Genomic DNA, 24,016 nt, shown 5'->3' with positions numbered 1-24,016 from the left:
TGTATATTGGGTAATTCCCAAAGGTAATACATGTACGTCCATGTGGTTTCCTGAAGAACGGTTGAGACAAGATCTCTTTAGTAGTTCACCTGAAAACAGACATTTTGGTTTAGTGGTGTATCCAGGGGAAATAGCTCCCTGAGGACATGTTACCAATTTTAAAAATGATTTTACAGTATAGGATTTAAAATGCGAACATTTTAGAAATATAACCTCTCCGGGGGGGGGGATAAGTGATATTCTTTCATGGATAAAAAAATTGAAAGTCATTCTTGCAAAAAGAATAAATTTTTCCCCTGGTCAATGTCAATCACGGACTACGCTACGAACAGTGACGTAATCATTACATTTACGTTGAGAAACCAAGTAAGCTCAACTTGTGCTTTTAAACCAAAGCATAAAACCGCTGAACTATCCAAATGCCACAACCAGTCTGTCTTTCCTCACATTTTATATCCCAAGATTTTGTGTGAAGGACCAGCACAGGTTTCATGCAGGGTTTAAACCATTACAGCCACAATGCTGATATTGTACAAACTCTGACCATAACCCTAAGTGACTGGCAAGAAATAGAGTTAAGCACTTTATAAATAAGGCCAATGGCAGCACAAATATGCAGTTAGCTGACTGCATTAGCCGAATTTATTGAAAATTGATCAACTGCAATAAGCCTTTTGCAAGTTAGATTTGAATAAAATCACATTGAATTAAATGACAGGTTGACTGTATCAGCGATAGGACAAGCCAAATGCCTTGATCAAAGTCAAATCTAGCATCCCAATGTAACTATTTGTGTATTATCCATGAGTTGACTTTCAACTTTGGAGAGTCCTATAACATTCAATATGAGAAAAAAAATTAAGAGAAAACTTTGATTTAGATGTCTTATATAATACTGGCCCATTTTTTGCGCTTAAAAAAACAATTTAAAACAATTCATTGCTTAGTGACATGCCAGATGTATGTCTTAAGATTTGGACATGAATCACAATAATGGCTTCCCATTTTATAGTCCAGTGAAGTCCAGTTCTGAATGCACAACTGTACAAAGCATTAAACACATACAAGTCAAATTTACTTCTCTTTAGCAATTTTCAGATTCTTCCATCTTCTTAGAAGCACCGGTATCCTGTCCCTGCCGGTTCGATCAGTTGCTATCTCCATAACATGCAATCTCATAACTGTTAATCCGTCACTGTTTGTATCTCCAGCCTTTGCCGCTGAGGGTGAGCTTCGTTCCAGGATCATATCTAAGATGTCTCCCTCTTTCACCTATCCAATAATAAGGAAAGGCCTTCAAAAGATTATCATAAATTCCCTTTCACATTATATAATTTCAATTTCGAAAGAGAGAAAAATCAATTGACTCATTTCCTGCAGACTGCATGCCAGGCACATACATGTACATGTACGTGTAATGCAGATCTGAGGTGGCCCAACAAATGATGTACAGGAAGGGGGCATGGGCTTCAAAGTTCAGAGGCCTCACTGTAAAAAAAACCTGAAGCTGGCAGCAGAAATTTGATATATGTGCTCATAAACCAAGTACATGTACATGCAGTTGCACTTCTTATACGTATTTATGATTCAGACCATCATTTGTTAGAGAACAATACTTTTAAAGCAGATAAAAAACTGCTATACCTACTTGCAGCATGTAAATTATATTGGGATTCGAAACACTAACTGTGATATTACAACACTGAGTCTGCATGCTACCTGTACAGAATGTAATACGCCATGGGAAGGAGAGCTGCTACATGTACATGAATGTCATGCCACAATGTTTAGGGAATATCCAAGTTCAACCACCTTAGAGTAATTTTGTCCAAGTGGTCTATCAAGACAAGCCCTCGAGAAGTATAAATTTGTTCCAATATTTTTTGTCATCATTTCATGAAAGGAAAGGCATGTGAAAAAGAATGCATTCTTTTGCAAAGTTGATATCCCCATTCCTGCAGAAAAACTGCATCTGAGATCATAAATTCAGACATGCTGATTTCTACATAACCTAATACTGAATGACACACATGCAGTACAGGGGCTTACCTACCACTGCCCTAACATTTGTAAAGAGCATTGTAACAAAACCAGTTGATCCTATCAACATGACAAGAACTTTAAAAGAGAAGTACATGTATTTGTTTTGACAAAATTTGTTTCAAACCAATCCTTAAGCCTGATTTTTTTAAGGTGAAGTTATCAAAGAACCATTTTGCATCTCATACAGGTACTCAAATGTACCAGTATACGCACAGGTAATATGTTGTTTGATAGTTTTGCTTTTTTTTTTCATTTTCATTCTCTTCCAAGAACATGTATTTTTAATAACACACGATCAGTGTCCAGCATGAAAGTATCTAGCATGATACATATTTTTTATGTAAGCAACAACAGTATATGGGCAGCAGGCCCAGCCTATAGTGGTTGGTGAGTTTGCAGATGGTGTACTTACATTAAACATGACAACAATGTCAAATGTGTACCTGTTTGCTTTTTTTGGCCACTTTTTCCTCATTAATTCTCAGTCTTGTCCCAAGATATGCTTCTTCTATCTTCCTGTCATTAAAATGAAATAAAAAAATACATGTCTGTGTTATTATTTGAAGACATATATTTTACATGCAATTTTAAAACTGGAACAATAAAGACTTTGCATGGCCGCTATCTTCCTGGTACTGCTTTTGTTATGGATGGAGAGGTACGCGAAGTACAAAAGGTATACTCAGCTCTTACTGGAAAAAGGGTTTCAATCACGACCTCTGTTGAGGAAAAAGATATCAGAAAATTGGGCAAAATCAGTGCTTGTGCATATGTATAGTGCATACTGCATAAAATGTGTACAATGTAGCTGATGTGTTACATGTAGGTGTGTGATGTGATCATAGTAGCAAAGGGTAGAACCAAATATTAAAACAGTGGCAAATACATATATGAAAACCTTTTTCAGTGTTTGCAATGCATCTTGGGATTGCATAAACAAGCAATGCATTGTATACATAACCCTATGAAGGTAAACCTTTAGTACATCAATGTTTCAAATTTTAACATACTCAAAATCAAGCCATCCTCTTTCCACACCATAATGCACTGTAGACTTGGGATAAAGTTATTCATAGAAGTAAAATGTTAAGTACATGTACGTACGCTGCAAATGAATTTTTCATAGAAACATTTTTTCTTCAACTTTGTGTTCTTCTTCAATGTATAAAAACTGTTTTACATTCCTATTTGGTTAAATGCATTGAAAAGTACACTTGTTTAAACAATTAAAATTAACCATGCTTTCGTGGACAATTGAGGGCACTGTTGAGGGCACTGTTGAGGGCACTGTTGCAGTGAAGTCATCAGGGGAGCACAGAGTTCTGTGCATAGGCTTTTCTGTTCAAATTGTGAACCCAGAATTTACTTACGGGAAGCATTTTTGAGAAAGGCATTAGTGTTTGCTTATTGCTATATGCACATAAAGAATAATAAACCAGCAGAGAAGAGAAAACTGAGTTCACCCAAATCTCCCAAAATGCAGGACTTTTAGTGTACAACCAATGCAACCTTGAGGTTGACATCACAGTTCTGCTCATAAATATGGAAATATCATTATCATAAAACCCCCAAAGGCAGTAAAATACCCTTTGAAAGGGTGAAACATATGTTGAAACTGAGGTTAACTGAGACACACCTTGTTTTTTTTTATCCAATCCCTTGATGCAATGAGAACGTTGAAAAGTCTCATTACAATATAATTATTTAATGGCAGAATAAATAAAATGCATTTGGGGCAAATTGTCAGAAGGTGAAAAGTCTACCAGAGTAAAAACAAGGCCTGTTGGTACTAGGCACAAGGACCAGATATGACATTGACTGCATGATTCCCCCCCCAAGAAAATTATCCTCAAGCTGCAAATAAGCAAAGGAAAATATTCAAACCTTATGAATCACTTTCTGAGTAACGAAAAATGTGGAAATTAGGAAATCTATGAAAAATACACCAAACAAGTGCTGGGACCCATCATCCCACGTTACAAGTCCAAATCACTACACACCGTGCTGTTGCCCTCATTGCCCTAGGAAATATATTTTTAATTACAATTGTGAACAATTAAAGAAACAGTTGGGCTACATGTGGCCCCAGCATGGTCAACGCTGTGACTCTTGACAGGGTCAATGGTCTAAATTCAAATGCTAGCAGTACGGTGTGGCCCAGCTGAGGCAAGTCACTTTGCCACTACTTGCTTCTCTCCACCAAGGAGCACAAATACATACATGTACACATGTAGGTCCTGAGGTTATGTGGGGAACAACCTGTGACGGACTAGCATCCCATCTATGAGGAATGGAAATATTCTCAGTTGATTCATGCCAGGGGAACCAGAGATAAATGTCAGCCTGCATGATGAGCCAGATAGTTGGGAACAGACTTGCTTGCAACAGTAGTCTTCAAACCAATTGGGCACGTCTTTAGCATATTTAGTGGAAGTGTCGGTAAATAAAAAATACATGAAAGGTCACGATAAATCATCCACTATCATGAATACCAAAATCAAACCATAACATGAACATGTGTGTATATAAATGACATCAATGATCTTATGCATGCACATCACTACAGAGTACAGAAGTGTAATGTCACTTTGAACCAGGTTCAGTGCACTGCAACTGAATGGAGTAAACACATGTTGCCAGTTCATGCGTTGGTTCATACGTTGGTTCTTGCGCTAAGTTTACACACATAACTGTGCACATGACTTTTCACCTCAGTACTCTATACCCTTGCAAAATTGTGGCACCAGTTCTCGAGCCACTTCCTGCAAGGGCCATACAATATGCATGCTTAACAAAGGTTAGGTAATGTATGTTCCTTCTGCAGAAGGTGTGACATACTTTCTTGAAACACCTAATCCAGCACTCAGTACAGCATCCAATCTTAATGATGGGACAAACTGTTGTATCTCCTTCCACTCCTTAGAATTCCCTGCCTCCTCTCCTGAGTCCTCAAGCTTGCCATCAATCTCTGGATCCCAGTCTCTCTCAAGATCATCTTCATCCCTTTCAATGATGTCCTCATCCGAGTCTGTGTCCTCTGATTGCTGTTTGCTTCCTTTACCTCTTTTTGCTGCCTTAGAAGCATGACATCTTTTATGACATGTAAATGTAGGCTTACGACAGTTGACTGATTTCTGTACCCAACGAAGCACAGGTACATGCACACTCGCCCAAATGCTAGAACATTTTGCGATGTGGTAACTCAGGCCACATACATGTACATGTAGACAGTTTTTATGATGTTTTGAATGGAGGCCAGTCAAATGCAGACTATTGACAGTCGTGTAATTTTGATTTCTTGCTTTTAATGAGGCATTCCCTGAGGTTGGAACACACGAATGACTATGATGACTGCCATGACTACCTAGGCCTGAGAGTACAATAACATCTTTGCTCATGACTGAGTGACAAACACGTCTCCTCCATGGTTGACCACGTTGAAAGATTCCAGAAAGCCATTGAATCATGTTCGATGCAATGGGGATGTTTCAGTAGTTCAAGAACTTCAAAAGTGCTGGCAGATATTCAGCGAAAACGTGTATAATGAGCGAGCGGCTAGCTGGCTGGCTTTCTCTGAGAATGGAGAATCATTGAGAACGCGTGTTTCGATATTTACCACTGGCCTTGCCTCTGCAGCGCCGGCGCTCAAGAGGATGTCCTAAATAGCTCCTTGCTTGAATAAAGACTATCGTATCGTAATGCACGCTGGTGTTCGGTACGGGTACCTACGAAAGCCGTCGAAGATTTTTGGACTGGTTCCCGACTCATGTCGGCAACATTTTAATGGATCAATGATCGGCAACCAATCACTCAAATATTTTTCCCGGGAGTTTAAAAATGGCGGCCCGCAGTCATGATAGTGGGGTGTCACTGCGACACAACGAAAAAAACGATAATTACGAGGAGACAGACATGACAGAGGACGATGAAACAGCAGAGGATGACAACGACGTACCGGTGGTTCTGCAGTGTAAGAATTGCAACAACATAGTTGGAGATTCTATGGCTTGGGTGTGTGCAAACGATGACTTGAAGACGATTACTCTGCACAGTAAGTCAACTGCTGACGTGCTGTTAGAGGTTGTTCCATTTATTGCATTCGCGGCTGAATAAAGGGGTAATCCTCCATTCACTTTGAACAGGGATTTGCATGTTTTCTTGATGTTTTGCTGCATCATGATGAAAATAACTGAAACCTTTTCAGTATAATGTGGAAGATATTCACTGTGCATAAACAGTGAAATTTTGGGCATAGGCCTACAGATGGAAAGGTTAGAAGTTTAGTCAGTAGGCCTAATTCAGATTTTCCCCATATACCACAACACTACTTTTGCCCCTTTGAGTTTTGAGTGTGAAATATGGAATAGCCACCAATCAGAAAGAAGAATCAAGACTCAGTGATGTCATCCCGAAAGTGAGAATATTTCCCACCCAAATATGAATTTTGGCATTAATCTTGATAATCACGTATATTTGTTTTGTTTTCAGGTAATAACAAGATACTTTGATAAGCCTGCTTTCATTTTGACATGGTTATTCTTACTTGATGTAAATTGTAATGATGTCTTTCTGATGATTAAGTTGCCCATGCTTAGGTGGTAACTTTATAATTTTGCTATTACATTAATTGTGCCTGATATTCTGTAAAATCAATAGCACAGGTAACTGTATACTTTATAGTATAATTGGGTGTAAATGCTTTAACATGTTTAATATCTGTCCATAAAAATGGAGGGGGAAATATATTTATTACTGTAAAAGCCAAATGACGAGTCACTTGCATTGCTCATTTTCATTCATAAAACCTTGGGCAAAAAAATGCAACCCATGCTGCACAATGTCAGCAATGGAAACAGGTAAAAATTTTGGGACAAAATCATATTTTGGGGAGGGGGGACCAGTACCAAAAGCCTTCTTGTGTACAGCATGGTTTTGGACGTACATGTACTGATACACTGCATGGTCTGTGTCATTAAAAATAGGTGCATTATAATTTTTTGCCAGCTGCCCTAATTTCGCCAGGCATCAGAGTTTCACAAACCACCAAGTCGTCACAACAAATTGCATCATTTTAAATCAGATTATACTTTGAAAACCCTATCTGCTGCCTCATAGCAGAGTAAACTTGAAGAAGAAATTGCAATGCAACTATTACAGGACGTACATGTAGTTGGGACCAAACTTTGAATGACATGCGGTGCACGGCTTCACGCCATTGCCTGAATTAGTGGTCGGAACACCTGATTTGCATGTGCATGATTGGTTGAGGTGGGAAAACATGATGCAAAGCCTGAGGTCAGAATAACTTGCTGTAATGGGTGAATCAGTAGGTAGACTTTTAATCATAAAATCTTTGACCTTTAAATGGCAACTGCTTCTGTTAATTTATTTCACTAAAAATAGCACGTTCATTTTCATACCCCCAAATCAAAATCCTTAAAATTCACCTGCAAAATGGCCCTTAAACTGTTTAACGCGTCCGACCTAGGATTAAACAAGAATTGGAGATTCTAATGATGATGGTAAGGTTGACTCACATGTGGGAAGAAAAGAGAAATTTCCCCTTCAAAAAGGAAACACTTTAGTTTTCAAGCTCGAAGTCACCATCTTCTTCTTAGCGGTTTAAACTGTATGCTAATGTACCTGGAGATGATGTCACGATGCACCGGCCGCGCGCCGAGCTAACAGACCATTTCCAAAAACATGCAGTGTTGGACTGCACATTCCCACGCCTGTGTCCTAAGCAGTGCAATGTTCACTGTACAACTCAATGTGGACAAAGCTACATGTACTGGTACATGTAGCTACTAAACATTGCACTGCTCAGGAAACAGTCATCGTCATATGCATTAAGACATTGCATGCTTTTTTGTGATTGATTGGCTAGCTTGGCCATGGTGTCTTGACATCATCCACTGTAGCCATGTGGACAAAAATGGTTCACTCCATTCTTGGCTTGGGCACTTTTTCACCTAAAGAACTCAGCAAGTCATACTAAAGGGTGTTACTTCATCATCCATTTCAGTAACACGTGGTGTCCCACAAGGTATGGTTTAGGCCCTTACTTTTCCTGGTATACATGATGATCTCAAATGGAATAACATCAAAAGTATGTCTATTTTCATATGACTTGATTTTGTATAGACAAAAACAAAACATAACGATAGTCATGATCTTCAAAAGATATTGACCCCCTCCACTTATGCATGGAAACAATGATAGCAAAGGAAATTCAGCAAGTTTAAACATTACACAATGCAAATTACCCATAAAAAGAAGCCAATTATAGCAGATGAGATGGGGGATTTGACATTACTGGCAGTAGCCAGCCTTACATGTACATGTAGGGGTCAAACTCAATAATAAATTTAAGCTGGGCAACTCGCATTAAAAGCAAACAAAATACCGGGACTGCTATGTAGAAACCTACATGTACATGTAGTTGCTCTTCTGCAGTTAAAGCGTGGCTTATAAAATATTTGTAAAACCTTGTCTTGAGTACTGCCCTACCATACTGCCATAAAGAGCAGAAATTACAGTTGGAAGGGTTCATTGGCATTCTGCCAAATTTGTTTGGAACAGGAAAAAGGAAAGTGTCACCAAAGTGCTGTCTCAGCTGGAATGAGAGCCCTTTGAACATTGCAGAGCTGCCAAGGCCCAGAGACCGACCCTCTTGTACAAATCATCAACAAATTTTTTATATGGACTCATGCCAGGCGAAAACTTACATTAGATAACATGCAGCAATCCCATTCATCAAGCCATCTGCACAGAGAGCTTGCTACAGATTTTCTCTACACTGTATTTCAAAGAACCTTTGCTGATTGGAGTAACTTACCTACCTTCTGAAATTCGTCAAGCACAAAGCATTGGAATCTTTAAGACAAAATTTCTACTTGTAAATATGGATGATATCATCGGGGGGCTATTTCATGGAAATAATGCTCTTCAGTCACCTTGCCCGTCTACGTGTTACATCCTTGCTGAGGAGACGAATCAGAATCCCACCAGAACCAGAACCTTCTAAACATTTAGACATATAATTTTGCCCTGCCCGACGTGTATTTTAACACTGTATGCTCAATGTATGTCCCCAAAGGCTTGTGAAAAAACCACAAGTGTACTCGGGTGGGACTCGAACCCACGACCTCCTGCATTTAGACATAATCGGATAACAGCAGGGTCCTAGAAACTAGGGGCCTACCTTCTACCAGTCTCATGTACAGTGTAAGATCAATAAACTTTTCTGACATTCACAATGCATTGCGGGTTTGGATGACAAACAAGCAAGGCATTGTCATACTCAACATACACTGTCCTACAACCTTATCATACTTATGGAAAAAGTGTACCTCCAAAACATTATGCCATGAGAATGAAAGTCAGAAATTTGCATCTGAATATTGTTGAAAACATGTAAGGCCATATTTTCATTTGTCAGTATTCAACATGAGAATAAATGTGCTTGGCCGGTCGTAAATATGTATTTAACCACTTGCTGCCAGGAGCCCAGTTTTGGGCATGCATAGCCGGGGTCTCTGAAATCGGACAAAGGAACTGGGCCTTGTAAGAAAAGACTGCACTCTTAACAAAACACCAGGCTGCTGGGAATTACCAACATTTTTTCACTGTCAATAGTTTTGATAATCCAGCCTTTTTTTGAAACAGTATACCACTGGGGCATTCAGCGCAAGCGGATTACCACCGGGAACAAAAGCGCTCCACCACTGCAGCGATGAGCCACACAGCACCACTGCAGGCTAATCTGGCCCCTATTGAAAAGACAACAACAACGGCGCCGCCGCACTTAATCCCACTGTGGTATTTCCTCTCTCACAAAAATCAGTATTTGTTACAATGTAGATGCTAATGAGTTGTGACGACACATCCATGTTTACAATACCGGACTGGACTTGCAGGAAAAATGGGTAAAAAAACTGTGTTTTATTAAATTAATACAAAAACGTGTACTGCAAACAAGATATTGATATGTGCCCCTTTTATTAGACTTGCCTCCTATGAATTGGATTCAATATGAGAAAAGTTAGCATCATTGGAGTTGGTCTTTAATCACATAATGTTAGTTAAATCTCTAAATGAAAAAAGTTGGCCATCATTGTGATGTTTATGAAAGAAATGTGTCCCAAGATCATGATGATTATTCCTTGGTTGTTTCATTATTCAGACATGGTCGCTGAAGATCATATTACCGGTAGTCACTGTGGTGATGATTCATGTTACATGAAAATGTCTAAATATGCTTAAATTATACTTAAGCTTGACATTGAAAAGCCACTGTTCCCCATTGGTCCATTCCAAGCCCATGCAAATGGACAGGCCAATCGTATCATTCAACACAAATGGTTTGCTTTGTAAGACTCCCTTCATACGCGTTAAACCGGACGGTACACTTTTTTTAGAGGACTGAGCATTCGATTTGTGGCTTGGCAAACTTACGATTTGTATCTTGTGTTGAGTCACAAAGTGCCTTTTGCATAGAAATAATTGTTTAAAAATGGCAGCAATTTTTAGGACACACGGATGGTGAATGGGTTTCCAGTCAGGGGTGTAGCAACCGGGGGAATGGGGAGGGATGCGTCACCCCAATAAATAATTTCAGTTGGCAAAGAGAGCATCGGTTGGCAAATGAATCCAAGATGGGTACATGAACAATACATGTACATGTTAGCCATTGGCATTTCCCTGTAAGTATGAAATGTACCGGTAACGTAACATGGATTTCATTTTCTGCACTTTAATTGTGATTTTACGAAGTTGGCAAACAAGTTACAAGTTGGCAAATTGACACTGGCACGCCCCCCCAAGGAAAATGCCTTCATTATGCTCCTGTGTTCACTTTATTTCATACATGTACTCCAATTCAAGCCATGTCCTTATAGAATTGGGATGAGGATATTTACAAACTTCACATTGCAAAGCCAATTAGAAAGAGAAAATTTGGGAAATTCCTTCCAAGAATACAAGGTTTTGTCAAGAACATGCTGACATGTACAGTCATAGGGTTTGTGCACAGGGTGTCAAGCTCATCCTTACAGTCATAGGGTTTGTGCACAGGGTGTCAAGCTCATCCTTACAGTCATAGGGTTTGTGCACAGGGTGTCAAGCTCATCCTTACAGTCATAGGGTTTGTGCACAGGGTGTCAAGCTCATCCTTACAGTCATAGGGTTTGTGCACAGGGTGTCAAGCTCATCCTTACAGTCATAGGGTTTGTGCACAGGGTGTCAAGCTCATCCTTACAGTCATAGGGTTTGTGCACAGGGTGTCAAGCTCATCCTTACAGTCATAGGGTTTGTGCACAGGGTGTCAAGCTCATCCTTACAGTCGTAGGGTTTGTGCACAGGGTGTCAAGCTCATCCTTACAGTCATAGGGTTTGTGCACAGGGTGTCAAGCTCGTCCTTACAGTCATAGGGTTTGTGCACAGGGTGTCAAGTTCATGCTTACAGTCATAGGGTTTGTGCACAGGGTGTCAAGCTCATCTTTACAGTCATAGGGTTTGTGCACAGGGTGTCAAGCTCATCCTTACAGTCATAGGGTTTGTGCACAGGGTGTCAAGCTCGTCCTTACAGTCATAGGGTTTGTGCACAGGGTGTCAAGCTCATCTTTACAGTCGTAGAGTTTGTGCACAGGGTGTCAAGCTCATCCTTACAGTCGTAGGGTTTGTGGACAGGGTGTCAAGCTCGTCCTTACCCAGTGGGCACGAGACATCGTTATGACGTCTTAAAGACGTCCAATATTGACGTCTTATTAATGTCTTTTTTGAGTCGTATATGCAAAGCCAAAAGACGTCAGCATCCTGACAAGTAAATGACGTTAGTGGTCTGACTAGAAAAAGACGTCAGCGTTATGACGAGTAAAAGACGTCAACATCACGACTAACAAAAGACGTCTACATCGAGACTGATAAAAGACGTCAACATTACGACTAATAAAAGACGTCAACATTGCGACAGTTATCCGGTGGGCATGCCTGCTGAATTACTCAGGGCTCTTGGTTTGTCTCTGGTAGGAATACTAAGCTTGAAGTACTTCGCTATTCGTTGTCTTACTGCAGACACTGCTGTGCCGTGTGATGCAACACTTTCTGCAAATGTTAGACAAAAGGACAATTTATTTTTGTAAAAATTATAACGACTTTGGTGGCAGTAAATAAACCGGTCCTCTACCATTGTTTACACCACGTCTGAGCTTAAGTGCGCATGTTCATTGTGATTGAGAATGAAAAAGAATTTTTCTGCCACCAACTGTCTCGAACATGTCTACATTGAGTGGCCAATATTGTACATTGCATCACATACATGTACTGCTGTTACATTTTCACAGTTTAGTCTCACCAATACAATGGTATAACGTTTAATCTTAAAAGGTTAAATTAGATTTATTGACGCTGTTAGTATTTGCCATATTTGATGACGCTGAAGTATGGGCACTATGGCTAGCCCAGATGCTCCTTACTGCACTACGACTGCGAGTCTACGTACGACTACGAATAAACACTGTCTGTAGTCCACGCATGGAGGTAGGAAACAACCGTGGCCAACCCGGTTGACTGTTGAGGATTAGAATTATTGCATTTAAGCCTGACCTCTGCTTCACCAACAACGCCCATATGTAAAAGAACTACATTTTATAAGCACTTACCTTTTAAGGAAGGGCCTTACCTGTCTTACTCTTCTTTAAACGGACAAGCTGCTTGCAGCGATACTAGAACATGTTCATGTACTCGAGCGCTCTTAATTCAAAGCACGGACAAAATTATGAAGTAGTCTGGTTCCCTGACCTGAAGATCTTTATTGCATTTGAAATACGTGTAGACGCCAAAGTCAATAGACCTAACCGTAGTTCTGGAAGCCTGTTTTGACTTTCGGACATGACCTCAGTCTTTGCCATTGCTGGTTCCAGTCGGCATGCTCAGAGTCTCCTCGGAAGGCTGGAACCAGCTAAGACTAAGCCAGAGCCACTATAGTAGGGCGGTGCACACGCTCGAAGCCAGTCGTTGCTTGCGAGCATGCAGGCAATGCATATGAAAGAAAATAGCCTCATCCATTCTAAATGTAGGGGTATTTTAATGTCATGTTATTTTAAATCAGACGAGGGGGTTGAGGGTCAGTTCCACTGCCAATAATCACAAATCGCAAGCAAGTGTACTAAACCACACTCGCAATTCCTCTTGTGTTAAAATTTCCCTGTAAACTGGACATTCGCACGATTGCTATCTCACACATCCCTTTTGACGAATAGATGAGAACAGTCAAACAGAACAGTCACCTTCGGCCGTAGGCGGGATTTCGCAATACACTGTATGCCATTGCTCTGTCGGACCTTCTGCGATGAAACCGAGTGAGAACCACCGGCAAATCCGAGACAAACTAAAAGTCACCGTGCAAAATCTTCATAAGGTTATCTAAATCTTTTTCTTTTTCTGTTGTATGTTGACGATTTGATAACGACTGTAAAATGACGTCGTAAAGACGTCGTGTGTTTCATGTATTGCTTGCTGAAGAAAACAATTCAAATAGAGAGAAAAAAAGACGTCATTAAGACGTCGTTTTCTCCTTTCACTGTATGTGTGGTACCGATGATTTGATAACGACTGCAAAACGACGTCTTAAAGACGTCATTTTTTTTGTGGTCATGGTTGCTGAAGCAATGTTTCTAACCGAGGATAAAAGACGCCTTTAAGACATCATTTTTTTTGTCACGACCACAAAAAGACGTCTTTCACGCGTCGTGTGCCCACTGGGTACAGTCATAGGGTTTGTGCACACGGTGTCAAGCTCGTCCTTACAGTCATAGGGTTTGTGCACAGGGTGTCAAGTTCGTCCTTACAGTTGTAGGGTTTGTGCACAGGGTGTCAAATTCATACTTACAGCCGTAGGGTTTGTGCACAGGGTGTCAAGTTCATACTTACAGCCGTAGGGTTTGTGCACAGGGTGTCAAGTTCATACTTACAGCCGTAGGGTTTGTGCACAGGGTGTCAAGTTCATACTTACAGCCGCAGGGTTTGTGCACAGGGTGTCAAGTTCATACTTACAGCCGTAGGGTTTGTGCACAGGGTGTCAAGCTCATCCTTACAGTCATAGGGTTTGTGCACAGGGTGTCAAGCTCATACTTACAGTCATAGGGTTTGTGCACAGGGTGTCAAGTTCATACTTACAGTCGTAGGTTTTGTGCACAGGGTGTCAAGCTCATCCTTACAGTCATAGGGTTTGTGCACAGGGTGTCAAGCTCATCTTTACAGTCATAGGGTTTGTGCACAGGGTGTCAAGCTCGTCCTTACAGTCATAGGGTTTGTGCACAGGGTGTCAAGCTCATCCTTACAGTCATAGGGTTTGTGCACAGGGTGTCAAGCTCGTCTTTACAGTCGCAGGGTTTGTGCACAGGGTGTCAAGCTCATCCTTACAGTCATAGGGTTTGTGCACAGGGTGTCAAGCTCATCCTTACAGTCATAGGGTTTGTGCACAGGGTGTCAAGCTCGTCCTTACAGCCGTAGGGTTTGTGCACAGGGTGTCAAGCTCATCCTTACAGTCATAGGGTTTGTGCACAGGGTGTCAAGCTCATACTTACAGTCATAGGGTTTGTGCACAGGGTGTCAAGCTCATCTTTACAGTCATAGGGTTTGTGCACAGGGTGTCAAGCTCATCTTTACAGTCATAGGGTTTGTGCACAGGGTGTCAAGTTTCTACTTACAGCCGTAGGGTTTGTGCACAGGGTGTCAAGCTCATCCTTACAGTCATAGGGTTTGTGCACAGGGTGTCAAGTTCATCCTTACAGTCATAGGGTTTGTGCACAGGGTGTCAAGCTCATCCTTACAGTCATAGGGTTTGTGGACAGGGTGTCAAGTTCATCCTTACAGTCATAGGGTTTGTGCACAGGGTGTCAAGCTCATCCTTACAGTCATAGGGTTTGTGCACAGGGTGTCAAGCTCATCTTTACAGTCATAGGGTTTGTGCACAGGGTGTCAAGCTCATACTTACAGTCATAGGGTTTGTGCACAGGGTGTCAAGCTCATCCTTACAGTCGCAGGGTTTGTGCACAGGGTGTCAAGCTCATCCTTACAGTCATAGGGTTTGTGCACAGGGTGTCAAGCTCGTCCTTACAGTCATAGGGTTTGTGCACAGGGTGTCAAGCTCATCCTTACAGTCGTAGGGTTTGTGCACAGGGTGTCAAGCTCGTCCTTACAGTCATAGGGTTTGTGCACAGGGTGTCAAGCTCATCCTTACAGTCGCAGGGTTTGTGCACAGGGTGTCAAGCTCGTCCTTACAGTCATAGGGTTTGTGCACAGGGTGTCAAGCTCATACTTACAGTCGTAGGGTTTGTGCACAGGGTGTCAAGCTCATACTTTCAGTCGTAGGGTTTGTGCACAGGGTGTCAAGCTCATCCTTACAGTCGTAGGGTTTGTGCACAGGGTGTCAAGCTCATACTTACAGTCATAGGGTTTGTGCACAGGGTGTCAAGCTCATCCTTACAGTCATAGGGTTTGTGCACAGGGTGTCAAGCTCATCCTTACAGTCGCAGGGTTTGTGCACAGGGTGTCAAGCTCATCCTTACAGTCATAAGGTTTGTGCACAGGGTGTCAAGCTCATCCTTACAGTCATAGGGTTTGTGCACAGGGTGTCAAGCTCATCCTTACAGTCATAGGGTTTGTGCACAGGGTGTCAAGCTCATCCTTACAGTCATAGGGTTTGTGCACAGGGTGTCAAGCTCATCCTTACAGTCATAGGGTTTGTGCACAGGGTGTCAAGCTCATCCTTACAGTCATAGGGTTTGTGCACAGGGTGTCAAGCTCATCCTTACAGTCATAGGGTTTGTGCACAGGGTGTCAAGCTCATCCTTACAGTCATAGGGTTTGTGCACAGGGTGTCAAGTTCATACTTACAGTCATAGGGTTTGTGCACAGGGTGTCAAGTTCATACTTACAGTCATAGGGTTTGTGCACAGGGTGTCAAGCTCATCCTTACAGTCATAGGGTTTGTGCACAGGGTGTCAAGCTCATCCTTACAGTCGCAGGGTTTGTGCACAGGGTGTCAAGCTCATCCTTACAGTCGCAGGGTTTGTGCACAGGGTGTCAAGCTCATCCTTACAGTCATAAGGTTTGTGCACAGGGTGTCAAGCTCATCCTTACAGTCATAGGGTTTGTGCACAGGGTGTCAAGCTCATCCTTACAGTCATAGGGTTTGTGCACAGGGTGTCAAGCTCATCCTTACAGTCATAGGGTTTGTGCACAGGGTGTCAAGCTCATCCTTACAGTCATAGGGTTTGTGCACAGGGTGTCAAGCTCATCCTTACAGTCATAGGGTTTGTGCACAGGGTGTCAAGCTCATCCTTACAGTCATAGGGTTTGTGCACAGGGTGTCAAGTTCATACTTACAGCCGTAGGGTTTGTGCACAGGGTGTCAAGTTCATACTTACAGTCATAGGGTTTGTGCACAGGGTGTCAAGCTCATCCTTACAGTCATAGGGTTTGTGCATACGGTGTCAAGTTCATACTTACAGTCGTAGGTTTTGTGCACAGGGTGTCAAGCTCATCCTTACAGTCATAGGGTTTGTGCACAGGGTGTCAAGCTCATGCTTAAATTATAAACTGATTTCTGACTGGTTCACTTCTGCCATAGGTTTGTGCATAAAATGCATGGCTTATTTGTTATAATGCATTGCAAATATCAAAAAGGTTAATTAGTTTCACTTAAAAAGCTCATACCCTAAGTCAAGATCCCAAGATTTTACCAAAACAGTCCTGAAACTCTCTATTACAAATGTGCCCATTGTGGGATTCAGTGGGAACTGAAGATGCCAATGATAGTGGTTAGGCTTACTTACATTTGGGAAGAAAAGAGAAAGTTCCTGTTCAAGTTGGAAACCGCCCTGCATGTCACAGAGTTTAAAGTTGCTATTTTATTATTGTAGCAATGCGAACTGTGGGCTGATATGTTCAGGGACAATATAAAGTGCATGTATGTATGTCATAACATGCTGGCCAAGTTACCATTCATAAATTGAGCATGGTTAGCGACTGTCTCATGAACATTGCAAGATCCAGTGGCCATGACCAAATCAGGTTGTAAAACAGACCAGATGTCATCAGTGTTATGCCTGAATATTAAAATATAATTTCTAGGTACGTATTATCATTTATTCATTTCATTTTGTGTACACGTAGGTATAACCAATTCAGTCACAGCAGGGAAAAAGTTGATGACATCAACCACAGAGGGAATTGACCTTGGAAGGTAAATCTCATACTGTTTACTATGGAATGCCAAAGAGGCAAAACTTGGAGGCAACACATCAATCATTCTTCAACACTGATCGATCGTTCTTCTACATTGATCAGTCATCAATCGATCGGTCTTCTACATTGCTTGATCGATCTCTTTCAATTGATGAAGAAAGAGCAATGAAAAAAGTGCAGTGGAAAAAGTGTGATGAAAAAGGTGCAATGGAAGAAGTGCAGTGAAAAAGACCAATGAAGTTACATCCGCTTTCATTACCCATTGGTCTGATCTGAGTCAGTTGAGTTGTCAGGCGGGTGTTTATGTCTGGTTTCCATGGCATGAAACCACTACAAGAATATTTCTGTTTCCCCAGGATGGGACGCCAGTCCAGATGGGACGCCAGTCCATATGGGTTGCTCCGTAGCCACTGTGGGCACGTAATTCTTACTCTTAATGACTTGAATTTTCTTTTTCACATTAAGAACATCCCAGCGGAACCGGCAGAACTATTCTGTCAGATGCTGCTCAAAGAGTCAACCCTCCTAAAGCTGTCAAAGGAAGTTATTCTTTGTTAATTCTGGAAATTGCCTAAGTGACACCCTCCTCTGGCCGCAACGAATCATTGCATTGAGTTGAACATGCAGAACGTAATATTTAATAATATATAATATTTCAGTGTATTCATTAATTGACAGAATGATTCCACCGGTTCAGTCGGAATGTTATTAGTGTGGAAGACCAAATTTGAGTCATTGAGAGTAAGAATGGGTTCCGGCAGTGGCTAGGGATCAAGCAACCCATAACAAAGCAGTACCCCATAGGGGAAAAGAGAAACATTCTTGTAGTTGTTTCATGCCAAGGAAACCAGATACATGTATAAACACCCACCTTACAACCCAATAGGCTCAGACCAGACCAACGGCTAATGAACATGGATGGCTTTGAGTGCTGGTAGGCTGTTACGGGGAACACATTTTATTTGTTACTGGAAGGGGTTGCATAACCTTGGCATTGATGTAACATCATTTACGTTTTTTTATCGCACTTTTTCCATTGCCCTTCATCAATTCAAAAAGAGATCTACTGATGTAGAATACTGATTTATCGATGTAGAACAACAATGATACAGAAAACAATAGATCAATGTAGAAGAACAATTGATCGATGGAGGGAAATGATCGCTCAATGTAGAACGAACAATCAACGTTGAAGAATGATCGATGTGTTGCCTCCAAGTTTTTGCCTCTTACAAGCTCCATAGTTTACATTTTATTACTTATAAATTTACAACACTTGTGTCTGTCATGCGAGGCAGATCAGGGGTTGTCTGTATGGATAGAGATTGTATGTAACAGCAATATCCCACATCCCATACTTCATTATTTGGGAATGCGCAAATAAACCTTAGCCCAATCTTTATTCTGAAAGACATGACTTCTGTTCATTTGCTTGTTATTAGCACAGGCAAATTACAGATATAAGCAAAAGTGAGCCTGCAAAAGAGTGAAACACTGTTTTCAGTTGATAAACAGATTCTGGCATGACCTCTTTCTCTCTCGAAAAAGTGTTAAAAGGATGAGAGTTTGTTAGTATCACTACATATACATGTATACACGTATATACACGTACTGTATGATGGTTTGGATGTAATGGTTAGCCAATGAAATCACAAAGTTTGTAAAGACACAGCGTGAGTTCATGTACATGTACCATTTGTACATACATGTACATTATCTCCCCTTTGTGAGTTTGCTCGTGTCTTAGTAAAACTGGTCAACTTGATATTTTGAGATGATGTAATATTCATCAAGGGAATGTTGGACTTATGGACTCGTGTGAAGACTTGAAGAGACTTTGGACACTGCAGTGAAGGGACTGAATATCCATAGCACCTCCATCCATATCCACATCTTCTGAAACAATGAGATAACCAGTTCTCAGGACACTACTACCAAAAATACACATACACTGTACATGTACATGTCTTCTACGTGGTTTTACTGCAGACTGGATGACTTACATGTAACTGTCTACTTTTGCATGGTGATAATTAATAATACTGTTGCGTTCCCTAAATATCAAGTCGATGGTAGCATGGACTTCATTAGTGTCTACGGGATGTGATATTTGGGGTCAACAATTTATTAAAGGGTGGACGTGAAACAAAGGGGTTTGGGTGACAGTCAAACTGTATGGTTGGTTTATTGCTCTCACTTCTCTTCATCAAAGTTCAATAGGGATTTAAAGAAGGTGTAGCTTAACATGATACAACACACAAAAGGCAAAGTTATAGAGAGGCGAAGTCGTATATGAGTGTAACTAAACTACGGTTTGGCAGGACCATTGGAAATGCAAGTCAGACGGAGTGGGTACGGTACGTGTGTGTAGCATCGCACAGCTAGGCTACATTCATCGGGCCGGGCCGTGGTGGGAGCTGTCCCGGACCACCACGGTGACTAGCAAGGGCTGGACGGGGCCAGCGCCGGTATGTACCGACCGCACTGCCGCTCAGACCGCAATGTGATGAGCGCAATGATAAAGTCGCCGCACTGTGTACCATTGGCTCAGCGTAGAGACGGGGAGGACTGGGCTAGTTAGCAGGACAAGGGTGGCGGGGGACACGGGGGTGTCTCGCCCGGCAATCGGTTCGGACGTAGCAGTGACGGGCCGCTACGACTCTCACTAGCACCCTGGGCTAATTCGTACCGCTCTCGCATCGGTCCAAGCTAAGCTAGCTGGCCATTCATATGGTTACATTTCTTCGCCATAAGAATGGTTATTATCGCACTTCTCTCGGTAAGGGTCCAACCGCCGCACTACGTTGGGTTCCGCTCTCGCAATAAGGGTTTGGTCCGCCGCACCTGACCGACGAGCTAAGGAAAATCTGCTCTATTTATAGGATTCTAGAGGCTTAGGAATTAATAAAATATGAGCGTCGCTGAACAGCTCAACCAATGAAAATCTTCCATCTCAAAGGGTCACATGACTTCCTGCTAAAGTCGTGCGCAAGAATCTAAGGGTCGTGTGTAGCAATGTAAAATACAGAATAAGAAGTCACGTGTACAAAGTGTAGAGCCGGGTGCATGAAAGTGCTTACCCGGTCATCTCTAGCGAATGATTGACAGTTACAAAGTTTGAGGTTTCTGGACATTAGCATTTCAGGGAACCTTACCACGCCCAACCACGCAGCCACATGGAGGGGAATTTCGACATGCCAAAACTGAGCAGAGAAAACACAAGGATAAAGGAGTGAAGGAACACGCGATCATGCCAGAGTACAGCATGAATAACTTAATACAAAATTAGCGTCTCTGCTACATGTCCATAAGGCATAGCTGAGCTAAATAAGAGACCCTGAGAAATGCAAGGACCGAGAACAAGTAAAACTAGGGGGCGCTAGAATTCCAAGATTTGTGGGTGCGCAACACTATTCCCCCTCGAGTTTTTACAACGTCCTCGTTGTAAACGAAGGAAATAGAGTTCTTGTTCAAAAGTGGCGAAAAATTCACGAGTAGTTCATGGAAGCTGTAGTGTTCATTGGCAGTATAGAAAAAACACTAAGAGTTCAGTTCATGAAGACTGCCACCGCGTTTTGGGCTACCACTACGGCAAAAGCTAGTCTAATCTACAAAACTCACAATCTAGAAATAAGTATGCTTAGTGTAAAATCCAGGAAAATAACAAACTTACGCAGGCCCGCTTTACTGAAATTGAAAGGTCTCGGCTAGTGCCTCGGCCACCGTTTTCATGTACTTCCGCACTGCATCGCTTTGCCGAAGCACTGCCACCGTTACCTTTTTGGCTTCATCGTCGATTTTTGTCGCCATGTGGCGAGATTGGGCCTGAGCAATTTCTACTAATTTTGCCTTAACGGAATGTTCCAACCTTGCCATTCGTTCATCCTGTTGGCGAAGTTTGTCCATGATGTCGTCAAGGGTTATGGGAGGGGCGGTAGATGGACGTTGTCCCGACCGGCGAGCTGCAGCGGTGGGAGCTGGACGCGGTATAAGGCGAGATGCGGCTGGCCTCAGTGGGGGTCGAGTCTCCTCAAGGGTAGGGCGAGCCGGTGTGAACTCAGGTATCGCCGGGGCCTGAGCCGGTACAGAAGTTGCCAGTAGAGAGAGCGGCTGTTGAGGGCTGGTGGCCACCGTTTCATGGCTAGTTAGCTGGGTACTTGGTCGTTCGTGGACAGGATGCTCGTCCTGCAGTGGGGTGCTGCACACAGAGAGACTGGCCGGCGACGAGGCATTCAAGGCAGAGGTTAGTTCGGAAGGATGGCGAGATGGCGCCAGGTCATCGGCGAGGATGAAGGCATGGTGCTCCAGTCGTGCCTTCTGATCAGCAGAAATATCCGCACTCTGCAGATGGCGTGAGAGCCAAGCATCACGTTGTAGGGAAACTCTTTGCCGCGGTGGGGTTGTACCAGAGAACTCACTGCGGCGTTTTAGGTGAAGGTTGCTCAACACGTGAGATGAAAGGCGGGGTTGGTTGGAGTATCCTTTCTTGCAAAATGTACAGAGAAAGTCCCGCATAAACCACGGCCAGTGGATGCGCTTACAGTGCTTATCAAAGGCATCCGCATTGCGTAGAAACTTGTTGCAGAAGTGGCATTGCATCTTGAAGAAGTAGGTGTTCTCAGCAAGCTGGAAAGAAATCGTGTGAGGGCTAAGTTTTGTGGAAGATGAGTTTTTCTTTTTTGGGGGGGAAAGGGGGAGGGGTTGTGAACGGGGCCCACCGGCACGTCATCTCCTGATTGGGTAGAACATTCTGTGATCATGGCAACGGTCTGTTTTTCGTGTCTGTGTACGTCAGTTGCCATGGTATCCCCAAAACGTTGTCAGAACGTTGCGGTTTCTGTCCAGTGTCCATGGTAATCGACACGACTGCCGCCTCCCTGACCGCACGGGAACACTAGAGTGTGCAATCTGTGTTGGCTATGCGAGATCCCTGAATCTCGCGGGTTTACGGTGGGGGCGAGAACTTCTCCGAGTGGAGTAAGCAGGGGCCTCAGATGTTGTCGGAGGGGATGCTGTGGTTTCAGCAGGCGGCTGATGCTTTGGGACATTGGTGACTCTGGAGCTGGATTTCTCTTGGGGGTTGGGTGAGAGACTGTCGGGTTGCTCGCACAGGTCACAGTTTTTGAGCAAAGTCTTTTGCAAGTCTCTCATCCATTTGGGGATGTCATCATCGCTGTAATACCGCTTCAGCCGATCATGGTGAATGACTTTGGCTTTTCCGCGTTGCTTAAGTCTGATCTCAAAAAGGAGATCACTAAGTGTTCGTAGAACAATGCAAGGTCCTTTCCACTTTGCGTGTTTGAGTTTTGGCGACAATCCCGGGGTTTTTGTACTGTCGCGCATGTACACAAAATCACCAGCTCGGTAGTTCTGTTGGGCAACACGCGGATCATGGTCCTTTTTCTGGCGTTGTGCTGACTTGCCCAAATGTTCACGAACTAGGCGATGAATTTTCTCCATTCGCTGTTTCAGTGAGATGACATAGTCACATTGGTCTCGTGGTGCTTCATTGTTGGTTGGCCCACCGAGCACCAAGTCAATTGCAGTATGGGTTTCTCGACCGAACATGAGCATGTTTGGGGTGTATCCGGTCGTTTCATGCTGACTGCTTCTGTAAGCTGAAGTCAGGAGAGGGAGGTGAACATCCCAATTGCGTTGGTCATCGTCAACGTAGGCTGAAATCATGTCAAGTAGCACTTGATTAAAACGTTCAGCTTGGCCATTTGATGAGGGATGATAGGGGGAAGTTCTCGTTTTGTGGATCTCGAGAAGTTTGCAGACTTGCTGAAACAGTTTGGATTCATAAGTTCGCCCTTGATCAGAATGGATATCGAGTGGGGCACCAAATCTGGAGATGAAATCGTAGACCAAACGATGAGCAACTGTCTCTGCTGTTTGATCTGGTATGGGGTATGCCTCCATCCATTTAGTGAACTGGTCACCGACAAGGAGAATATACTTGTTCCCTCTGACGGTTTCAGGGAGAGGGCCCAAGATATCGGTGACAAGTCTGTCCATTGGCGCACCTACTCGGTAGTCTTCAAGGGGAGCTCGCGGGGTGAGGTGTGGCCGCTTGCGAGCGCCACATGTAGCACATTTTCGGATCCACTCGCGCACTGACTCCTTCAACTTATACCAGTAAAACTGGCGTTTTGTCTTAGCTACAGTCTTCTTGACTCCAAGATGAGCAGATGTGACGGCATTGTGTGTTGCTTTGAGAACAGCATTCTGCAGTTCTTGTGGAACGACCAGTTGTAGATACGACTGGGTTTTATCAGATGTCACCCATCGTTTGCACAGGACGCCGTCTTTGAGCACAAGTTGTTGCCATAACAACCAGAGGTTTCTAGTGGCTGGACTCTCGCGTGCAATTCTGTCTCTGCTCGGCCTTTGGGAGGATTGTGTTATCGAGTCAATGATGAAACTGAGGTCAGGATCTGCTCTTTGAAGTGCAGCAATTTCCTCTGTGGTGTAGCCGCCGACCCAAGATGTAGCCCTTCCGGCGCGGGGACCGACAGGGGAGCTCAAAGGGGCACGGGCGCTCGTGACCTCGTCATCTTGGTCGTCTTGCTGTCCAGTTGGATTTAATTGTTCTGTAAGTTGCTGCCCGGCACTTAAACCGGCATTGGCATCCGTGTGGGGGATGCAGGGCACGTTACAGTTCAACTCTTTGCCATGTGGATCAGAGGATTCAGTTGCAGGTATAGTTCGGTTCGAGGGC

At 42.9% G+C, this 24,016-nt stretch overlaps 2 protein-coding genes across 2 annotated transcripts in view; one reads left to right on the top strand and one right to left on the bottom strand.

Annotated features, from left to right (window-relative positions):
* Positions 1-614: 614 nt before the first annotated feature.
* Positions 615-5,705, bottom strand: LOC110974909 (uncharacterized). The gene is made up of 3 exons (XM_022226867.2): positions 4,882-5,705; positions 2,487-2,559; positions 615-1,272 (listed from the first exon to the last, which is right to left on the bottom strand). The coding sequence occupies exons 1-3, from the start codon at positions 5,508-5,510 to the stop codon at positions 1,075-1,077; spliced, it is 900 nt and encodes a 299-aa protein (XP_022082559.2). The 5' UTR covers positions 5,511-5,705; the 3' UTR covers positions 615-1,074.
* A 144-nt stretch (positions 5,706-5,849) lies between these two features.
* LOC110974910 (protein Mis18-alpha-like) overlaps positions 5,850-24,016 on the top strand; it is a 38,632-nt gene continuing 20,465 nt past the window's right edge. The window contains exons 1-2 of the mRNA XM_022226868.2: positions 5,850-6,094; positions 17,224-17,293. Coding sequence (XP_022082560.2) covers positions 5,881-6,094; positions 17,224-17,293 — 284 coding nt within the window. The 5' untranslated portion in view covers positions 5,850-5,880. The remainder of the gene's footprint in view (positions 6,095-17,223; positions 17,294-24,016) is intronic.

This window comes from Acanthaster planci, linkage group LG15 (genome assembly GCF_054643075.1).
Source record: "Acanthaster planci isolate LZ-2023a linkage group LG15, COTS_SCS, whole genome shotgun sequence".
NCBI classification, from domain to species: domain Eukaryota; kingdom Metazoa; phylum Echinodermata; class Asteroidea; order Valvatida; family Acanthasteridae; genus Acanthaster; species Acanthaster planci.
The sequence above is the reverse complement of the archived record's forward strand: the minus strand, read 5'-3'. Positions and strand labels throughout refer to the sequence as shown.